This window comes from Schistocerca nitens, chromosome 7 (assembly GCF_023898315.1).
Source record: "Schistocerca nitens isolate TAMUIC-IGC-003100 chromosome 7, iqSchNite1.1, whole genome shotgun sequence".
Taxonomy (NCBI): domain Eukaryota; kingdom Metazoa; phylum Arthropoda; class Insecta; order Orthoptera; family Acrididae; genus Schistocerca; species Schistocerca nitens.
In genome coordinates this window covers 365,656,819-365,667,294 of record NC_064620.1, presented here as the reverse complement: position 1 = coordinate 365,667,294, position 10,476 = coordinate 365,656,819, and the positions used below count along the sequence as shown (strand labels likewise).

General features: G+C 34.5%; 1 protein-coding gene across 1 annotated transcript in view; it reads right to left on the bottom strand.

Annotated features, from left to right (window-relative positions):
• Nucleotides 1-876: 876 nt before the first annotated feature.
• LOC126194746 (putative inorganic phosphate cotransporter) overlaps nucleotides 877-10,476 on the bottom strand; it is a 194,315-nt gene continuing 184,715 nt past the window's right edge. The window contains exons 9-10 of the mRNA XM_049933013.1: nucleotides 9,607-9,748; nucleotides 877-1,345 (exon numbers count right to left, since the gene is read on the bottom strand). Coding sequence (XP_049788970.1) covers nucleotides 1,287-1,345; nucleotides 9,607-9,748 — 201 coding nt within the window. The 3' untranslated portion in view covers nucleotides 877-1,286. The remainder of the gene's footprint in view (nucleotides 1,346-9,606; nucleotides 9,749-10,476) is intronic.

Below are 10,476 nucleotides of genomic sequence, written 5' to 3'. Positions count from 1 at the left end.
AATGGTAGAGGGAGACCAAGAGATGAATACACTAAGCAGATTCAGAAGGATGTAGGTTGTAGTAGGTACTGGGAGATGAAGAAGCTTGCACAGGATAGAGTAGCATGGAGAGCTGCATCAAACCAGTCTCAGGACTGAAGACCACAACAACAACAACTACTGTCTCTCTATTATTCCTTGTTTGGTAAAGTGTTACAGCAAATATCGATCACATGGGTGATTATAAAGCAGAATGTGTTTCTTTCTTTCATAAGCGTCTTACTATTCAAAACTGATGAAACAGACTTTAGATGAAATATATATATATATAGACACTGTTTTACATGTAAAGAGTAAAGAGTGTATTGTCATCTGATTAATATCTGTTACAGCCTAAACACAATAATTGTTACATAAGTCAAAGAAAGTTTGTTCATTAAAGATTCAAGTAAATGTGAAAAGTTAAGCTTATATCAACTGAAACTGTTGAGAATTATCGTGGAAGGTATAAAAAAATATATATCTATAATATAATAATTGTTGCTTTCCATTAAGTCTCTCACCATGTTCTCTAATTTCCACCTTACTTTTAGCAATTTTTTTTAAATGCAACAATCTATAATTTTATTTTTTACATGAAATATATATCCAATCCTGTCTCAACTGTCTGCTGTTATGAATGATAAATGTATATAAATTATTGGAAATCAAAACACAGAAATTATTTCTTTAGTCATTTTATGCACTTTTATTTTCAATAATAATTTTAATGTATCTTATTCACACAATACTTGGAAATATCTGAACTTGAAATGTTACTGCATACATCATCTGTCAAATAATAATTTGTTTTCAGAACAGAATTGGAGAAAATCCAAATAACACATTTTGGCAGTGTTGAAATAACTATTCAATATGTACAACTGAAAGGGTATTAATAGGAAAAAATAGACTTTTTCTGCAGAGAAAACATTAATGGTGAGAGCAAATATAGCACATGCAACTTTTAGCCATGCAGTTCTTCACTTTAAATACTGATTCCCTCTTTCTTTCTCTCTCTCTTTCTCTACACTGATAATATTAGCTGTACAGAATACATCTCAAGAAAATTTCTCTTGCCCTTTATATTACAATAAATATATTTTAAATTATGATACACAATGAATATTTACAGATGGCAGTGTTTGAAGTATTTACATATGTATGATGTCTGCATGTCTTCATTTCCTTTATCTTCCTTATCTCCTTGCTAATTTCATCCTCCATGCAGAAAATCACAATAAGCACCCAATAACTATAGTTCATTGTCATGAAATCTGATTACCAGATTGTGTTGTAATAATTTTCAGACCTATACTGTTGTCACCTGTAATATAAAAATTAAGATGAGAAGTATATACCAAATTACATTTGTATCACAGTCAGTCAATATGGGAGCAAACACAACAATAACATGAAAAATATTAACTCCTTGTGCTCTTAGTACTCTTCTTCAGGAGTTTATTTATTCACAATGCTCATGGCCTTGTGAAAGCCTTACAAGTTGATGCCACATATGCATCTTGCACTTTAAGTGTCAGCAAAGCAGACTTTTAGCTCATGACAAATTCATAGAGAAATATTTTAAGGAGAGCAGAGTTACAAATCAACATGAAGAAAACTGAGTACATCATCATGAACAAGGCTCCCAATGATGGTCTCCATCACCAGTTGATGAACTCACTTTTTATAGAAATGGACATATTTAAATATTTGGGAACAATTTTTAGCAAGCAGAATAGAAAGGAAATTGAGATTAAAGCAAGGATGCATTGATAAATAGAGTATATTTTGGCTTAAGGGTTGTGCTGTGCAGTAGGGCAGATGCAAGAAGTTTTAAAATCAGACTATACCAGAGCATAATTTTCCCAATAGCGCTATATGGGTCATAAACATTGACATTAAGGAAAACAGATGAACAAAAACTGCTAGTCATTGAGAGGGAGATACTAAGGAAAATATATGACTCCAAGAGGGTCCCCCAGTAACAGTAGAGGATATTAAAACATTAGGAACTGGGAGACTATACTCACAATCTGATATTGGCCCAAGGATAAAGATGGAAGACTGATGTGAGCAGGACAAATAATTAGGATGGAAGAGGAAACACTACAACTAGTAGCTGTGTTAGTAAATGTACATGCTTATGCAGAGAAAGTATATTTAAGACAAAAGGAAGAAGAATACTTTAATAAATTTGAAAAAATTTCAGTTAAAAAACAAAATTTCTGCTGGGTGGGATGGCATACTTACCAAAGCTGTTAAAGCAACTGCCTGGATAATAGCTCACCCTCTTATTCAATAATTAGTAAATAATTCGAAGAAGGCCATTTTCCAGGTGTCCTAAAGTATGTGGAGGTAAAACACTTGTTTAAAAAAGGCTCAAGTGAAGATATGGGGGACTACCACCCAATCTCTGTTCTCCCGATTGTTTCAAAAATATTTGAAAAAGTGGTGGTAACACAAATGAAAAAATTTATAGAGAAATCAAACATAATTTCAGATAATCAATATGGCTTTCAAAAAGGCAAAAGTACAATAAAGGCCATTAATGATCTTGTGAAAAAAATTGGTTCCACCGCAACCAAGTCAAGAAAAGTTGCAGGATTATTCTGTGACCTCACAAAAGCATCTGATTGTGTAAACCATCACTTGCTTCTGTATAAAGTGGAAAGATATGGAATTGGATTTGTGCTTTAGTCGTTTATGTCATATCTTATGAACAGAAAACAAAGGGTAGTCATACCATCACGTAAGGAGAATTCGTTCTCTGAATGGGTGATTATCCCGCAAGGCATTCCACAAGGCTCAATTCTAGGCTAATTTTGTTTTTACTTTATATAAACGATCTACCCTTGAACATAAATCAACACTCAGTTTTATTCGCTGATGATATGTGTGCTCTTGTCAAAAGCAATGACCCAGAACAAATTCCTTCACCTGTCACAAAACTATTAGACAGTTTGGAAAACTGATTACAACTAAATGGGCTAAAACTGAATAATGGGAAAACACATTTTCCAGCTGCAGTTTAAAACTAAAAACTGTAAGGTAAAATATCGTAGAAACCAATAACTGAAAGAAGTGGACCGTGTTAAATTTTTAGCCATGCATTTGAACCAAAATCTATCCTGGTCTTCACAAGTAAAGTATTTATCAAGTAAATTAAACAGCCGGCCTTTTTTAATGAAGATTCTATCATATTCAACTAGCATGGAGACAAGAAAAATAGTTTACCACAGCTACTTTGAATCAGTTATAAAGTATGGCATTATGTTTTGGGGAGGCACAAGCAAAATTACTAGAATCTTTAAATTACAAAAATCAATTGTTAGAAATACGTTTAATGCAAAACCAAAAGTATCCTGTTGCCCACTGTTAAGAAATTTAAAAACATTAAGTGCTCCATGTTTGTACATTTATGAACTGATTATTTTTTAGTACAGTAACCCCAAGTTATTCATAGACAATAACTTTAAACATCAATCCACCACTAGGAACAAGGAGAATTTCATGCTTCCCACTCATAGGTTCAAGCTGTTTGCACAAACCCCAGAATATGTGGGCATGAAAATTTACAACATTCTATAAAAGAAACAAATCCTCAGCATGGAGATGGGGCAACTAAACCAAAAACTATGACAATTGTTAATACAGAAATGTTATTACCCGTTAGAAGAATTTATTAATGATAATATGGCAATCTGAGCAAGAAAGCAAGTGGCTGAAATGTTTTGTTAATTGAACTTTCAAGTTTTATGTCAAATAAATGACTGTAATAATTATTCTGTTTTCACAGCAATACTGTTGTTAGGCTACACACAGTATCTGTAAATTATAAATTAATAATTATTGTTTCTGTAATACACATAAACTGTAACTGCAGTATTGATGAGTCCCCTGTACGTTAGATCCTGTGACTTAACTCTGTATGTTATGGGACAATAAAAATTCTGATTCTGATTGTATCATTCTTAGGATCAGTGGAGGGCAGAAGGGGCTGATGAAGGCCATGGACAAGATAGATGGGTGATATGAACAGGGATATAGAGGCAATGTTGCTGAGAAAAGAAGAATTGCACAAAAGCTTGGAACAGAAATGATTGGTTTAGGGATATAGGGAATGCAGTTGGCCTCCCAGGCCAAAGCTACTATTAAGAAAAAGAAGAAGAAGAAAAGAGAACCTTTGTGAATGTGTGTATAGTGTGCTGGATGTTTGTATTGCTGATGATGATTACAGAAGGTGGTAAATTGCTGTAGCAGTACCACGAAGGAGGCCACCAAGTTTAATGACCCCATCCATCAAGAATATCTTATGACCTCATTCAATGACACCCTGCAGTGACCTTTGAGTTAACCAATACAAACAAACTAAGCCTGGTAACAAGCCACCAGCTCTCCTCCCCTTGAAAGTCAAACTCTAGAGAGATTAAAACTAAAATAAGTAAGTAAATAAATTAAGTAATGGAAAATCCAAGAGGGAATAATGACAATAAACTGAAACAGCCTGAATTCCAAAGAAATGTGCATTGATATGACTTCATTGGAAACTGATACTGTTCTGAACAATGTGTTGCACATGTCAAAGAGATAAATTAACACTTAAACAAACTGAATAGTACGGAACATAGAAAGGATAGTCAGAAAAGACAACTGTGAGTGGAAAAACATAGGTAGATGATCAAGAGTAAACAAGGATAGAGAAGATAAGAACTATGGACTGGATAGAGCAGGGGAGAAACAGCAATTATTGGTAATGAACAATAATGAAAATGGAAGATAAAACAGAGCAGATGGGCAGATAGAGTATTTTAATCTGGGACACAGTGAGAGTGCTGATAAAATACATGAAGCAAAGTGAGTATATAGATGGCCACTGCCAAGGAAAGAAGATTTCAAGGCTTAGTTTTGTGTGGTAGAATGTATGTGCAAAAGGAAAATGTATGCTGTCTCCACCATATGCCTTTGTTCAGTCATTCAAACTGAAGGCATAACCCTAGATGAAGCACATCTAACCACTGTTTAGGACAAAACTGCTAAAAATATGAGGTCTCACAGATGAATATAGTTTACAAGGTTACTCTCACATGCCTAAACTTCTCCTCGATATCCAAACTGTTCCAGATACAGGTGCAAAAAATCTAACATTTGAAAAGTATGAACTATTATTGTTGCAAAAAAATGTGCCTTTGTCGCCAAAACAAGTGATAGTGATAAACATAGAAGTGTGAAGCATGTTGGCAACGAGTTTTGTAAACAACGCAGCAGCAGAACAAACAAAACTTCAGCTAGAGCCAGTGACAACAGAACCAAGAATACGCTGGATAAAAGGTACAGTGTTCTTTTTTAATGGAAAGCCACGGCAGAAACCTGGCAAGAACCTTACAAGACAATAACAAAGACTCCAAAGCAGTGGGATTAGTAAAACTTGGTGCAAGCATGAAAAACATTAATGATATTTAACCTGCAGGGAAAAATGGAAGACGAAAATGAATATATTGTGTACATATCTGGTACCAACAACATTGCAAGAAACAAGGTGCAAAATTTCTTAGCAAGCCTGGAAAACTTCCTAGAAATTAATAAATCTCATAACACAATAGTTACAACATTACCTCATAGGTATGATCTAATACATAATTCATGTGTCAACAAGGAGATTTGAAAAATGAACATCAAAGTGAAACAGTTGTGTGCTTCATTTGGAAAATGTAGAGTAGTTGATATAGGTAAATTGGACAGATTCCTTCATACCAAACATGGGTTGCATCTAAATTTCAAAGGCAAAAACTTTTGTGTGACAAAATAAGCAAAACTATCACAGAAAAAGGCCACTTAAAAAAATCATAAATATCAGAGGTATTAGGAATGCTTTTTTAGAGTAAATGGTAGCATAGATCAACATCCAAGCAGCCCTGAAGAAGAAAAATATTGGCTTAACAGCTAATGGTCTTATGCAAATTAATTTATGTAATGTAGCTAATACTTCTAGTAGCTTAAGCTTAAGCAATGCATTAGTTTCTAGTGGTAATAGCAGTAAAACACTTCACATAGGTAGCTGTGCTTTTGTAAATAAAATCAACACTACAAACACAATTAAAAGTCTAACAGTGTTCCATCAAAACATTCAGTGTGTTAAAAACAAAGTGCAGCAGCTTGAAGTTGAGTTGCAAACCCTAAATAGCTCTGTTATATGCGTTACTGACCATTGGTGCGAGAAAAGTGAAATTGCCTATGTAACTTTACCCTCTTATACACTAGCATCTTCTTATTGTAGAGTTTCAATTAAAGGGGAAGGTCATATATTTATATTAAGAATGAACTCCAGTAAGAAGTGAAATTGTCTCTCTTGGTGAAGAAAAACACCTTGAAGTGTCAGAAATAGAGGTATCATCTCGAAATGTTTCTAAAAAAACTTGTCATATTACGTCTGTATCATTCTCCTAGAGGTGATTTTGACATATCTGTGCAAAATTAATACAGAATATAGAACAGGCATCAAACACTAAAAGTAACATCCTGTTATGTGGAGATCTTAACATAAACACAGCAAAAATAGATAATGTTACTAATGCTTTCCTGAGCATTTTATGTGGCTTTGGAATGACATCACTAGTCAGCTGTGCAACAAAGATAACGACACACTCAGCCTCTACTACTGATCATATAACAACTGATATTGGCACAGAAAACTGTGACTTAGTACTAAAAAATCTGGGACTTTTGAGTCATCTTTGTCAAATTGCACAAATAAATTTTCCTATGGGAAAGCAACCAAGCTACATGTGTGTAAAACAAATCCTCAACAGGACTGGATGAAGTCCCAGTTTATGTGTTGAAAGAGTGCATAGACAGCATTAAAGCCCCTTTAACTGACATCAATAACCAGTCTTTTAAGACTGGCTGCTTCCCAGACTACCTTAAACTAGCTCTTCCCCAAAAAGTTGATGTTGAAAATGTAGAAAATTACAGGCGAATTGCTTTATTTCCAGTATTTTCCAAAATAGTGGAGACTTTAATGAAAAGTAGACTTATGAGCAACTTAAACAAATATAATCTTCTCTGCAAGGAACAACTTGGCTTCAGACTGGGCAGAAGCGATGAAAACGCAATAGCTCAGTTTACAAAAATTGTTCTTGAATCACTAGACAAGGACTGTTATGTAACTGGAATTTTCCGAGATCTATCAAAGGCCTTTGATACCATTGATCACGGCATTCTTCTACACAAGTTGGAGTCTCTGGGAATCAGGGGACTGGTAAATAAATTGTTCAAATTGTATCTAAATAACAGAGTGCAGAGAGTAGAAATTTCACATAGCATATCCAAATATGTCGTAAATCACTTATCTGACACACAGTATGTTAATATAGGAATCCCACAAGGAAGTGTTCTGGACCCAATACTGTTCTTACTGTATATTAACGATTTTCCACAATGTATGGAGCATGGAGGAAAAGTACTTTTTGCTGATGACAGCAACATACTGATTACCAGCAAGACACCTGACCTGCTATTGGAAAAAGCCAGTGAAGCACTAGCAGATGTTTACAAATGGTCTACAGAGAACAGAATAACTCTCAACATTAAGAAAATGAACAGCATGTACTTTAGAAGAAACAAGAAGCACAAGTCCATAAATTTAAAACTACACAACACTTCAATAACAGATGTAATTAACATTAAATTCCTAGGACTGCACAGTGACAGCCAACTAAAATGGAATGAACACATCATGATTATCTCAAAGAGGACCTCCACAGCATGATACGCACTTCAGAGTTCTTGCATCAGTATGCAGTTACATCTGTGTAGGGTCAGCTTACTTTGGTTATGTGCATGGCATCCTTTGCTATGGATTTTTCAGACTACAAAAGAGAGCGGTAAGAATAATGACAAAATGCAATAAATGGGCTCATTGCAAAGTATTATTTAAAAACGTGGCCATTCTGACTGTTCCTTACGAGCTTATTTCAAGAATTTATCATCATTCATGTTACTCTTCTCCATACAGCACACCGTCTGTTGAAGAACAGTACCCACAATTAACTGAAACTAACTAAGAATGTGCATATAAATTAAACAGCTACACAAGCTACTTTCAAATATTCTTTAATAATTATTGTCAGGCACAGTCAGAAGCTTATTAAAATTCATATAACTGATAGCAAGTGCAGTTTGCATAAGAAGTCATTTCACATCATTATAAAGTTCATTAAAAATAAACTGACAGAATGAATGATGAATGAAATTTTCCACTAAAATTACTGATAAATTTCCAGTACACTGAATGTCTCATAATTTGTAAGGTGTGCCACTGTTCAATTGTTGTGACCACAATATTTATCACTTTGAGTAGCAACTAGAGGCTCTCAAAAACAGGAAGAGATCAAATACACAGTTATTATACATACTGTGCATTCTATTCTCAATCATCACAATGACATCCACTGTAAGCTCAGATAATGTCTCAGTTGTATGACATAATTAACTACCCAAGTTGTTTTGATGACAGGAGTCGTCTCTTATCTCTAATTCACATAGTGAAGGGATACTGCCTTAAGGGAACACAGTTGCCATCTTGTAATTAAAAGTAAAGTACCTCTAATATAAGTATTCATGAGTCAATACACTGCCATGAGAGTATAAATACCTTGAGTCTTCAAGAAATCCTGCAGGGTTCTTACTAATAATGTTGTAGATCAGGCTTAGTGTTCATTATTGTAACAGAAAATGCTTTTTCAGTTTTTATTATTTTCCTCTAATATCATTACACAGGAAAGAATGAATGGTTTCAGACAAGAATAGCTACTCTACCAGTGAACAGACTCCTTGTCACTTTTTAAAAATTAAAATCACTTTCTTAGATACTGTTTTCTTAATGTGGTACTATTAGAATTTGGCATACATGCATAAAGCAACTGTGGATCACTGTAACCCCTGTGCACATTTTATGCGACAGTTAAAGAGGTGTATGATACTATGATTACTGCCGCAATATAGCCAAACGCCAGGTAAATAAGGATGGACATGTTTCAGCACCAATTTCTTAATTGGAATTATGGAAGATTTGATTTTTGTTCTTTTTGTTAGTGGGTCACTAGCTTACAAGGAGAGTTGACAGAATAAGTTTCACTATTTGAAATTTCCCACATCACAAGATATTTTGAAAAAACTGAAGAACCAAAAAACCAAAAAAAGTACTAAGAAATAATAAAAAGGTTGGGGATAACTTGCAGTCAGTCCACTGTCTGCAAATTGGTCAGCATACATTTTCTGCATTGATTCTTGCAAAGAGTGCCCTCCACTGCAACAAACCCCACAACAGGGTCCTATATTACTTTATGTCTACTCATTCATTGCACAAAACTGCTGCTAACAATGATCTATTTCCAGGTGTTATGCCTAGCTGTTGTTTACATGATGAGAACAACAATTCAGCAGAACATGTGGAAGCACATCATTAAAGTGTTGCCATCGACATGTATAAGTACTGTCAAACCAAACAGAACAGATTAAAACACATATGACTAAATTGACTTTTCTTTTCTTTATGTTCTCATAAAAGTTGCATTAAATTTTACTGACCTTTTTCTTTTGGTTTCTTTTCTTCTGAGTGGTCATTCCAAGGCTGAATTTCCCCTGAAGCTGTCAGAGCAAAGATCAAGTTTGTTGCTAATAATACAGCCACAGTTATCCAGAACACCATTCTCCATTGCAACACAGTGCTCTGTAAGAAAGCGAGAAAAACAAACACTTTCAGATGAAGTTTTGCTAATGAATATGTTCCCCAATTACACTGATATCATTGGAAAAGATTTAATTCAGCCATTGATTGACTGAGATTATTAGAGTTTTGTTCGTGGAGGATCTATCAAGTGGAAGACTATTTACAAAGTTTCAAGAACTGGTGATACGTAAAAATGTTGGAATACACATACCATTCCCATTTGGACTGTAAAGACAAGATTAGACTAATTACAGAGTCATTTAAACAGACATTCTCCCCACTTTCCATATGTGACTGAGACGAGAAGAAACCATAATATTTGTTACACAGGGAAATTACCTTCTACCATACACTTTACAGAGTCTGGATATAGATGCATAATCAGAAAGAAGACTATTTTGTACAGGCATTGTGAATCTCATGAGCTTCAGGTGTCAAAAAGATCCATGTGAACAAATTTTAAAATAATTTTTGAGAAACAGCAGATCAATGAAAGGTAGACAGTTGCAGTAACCAAGCATTTAAATTAGATGTCCCTAAGCTTTCAACATGCAGCTTTGTTCTGCTGGAGTAAATTAATGAAAGGGACTGTTAAGACTAGAGAATAGGAGGGCATAAGGGAGAGATAACCTACAGCCCTTATTAAAATCTTAACACACAGAGAAGCAAAGGAACTGACATATAAATTAAATTCCAGTAATCAAGTTGCTAGAGAAGAGACTGTCAGT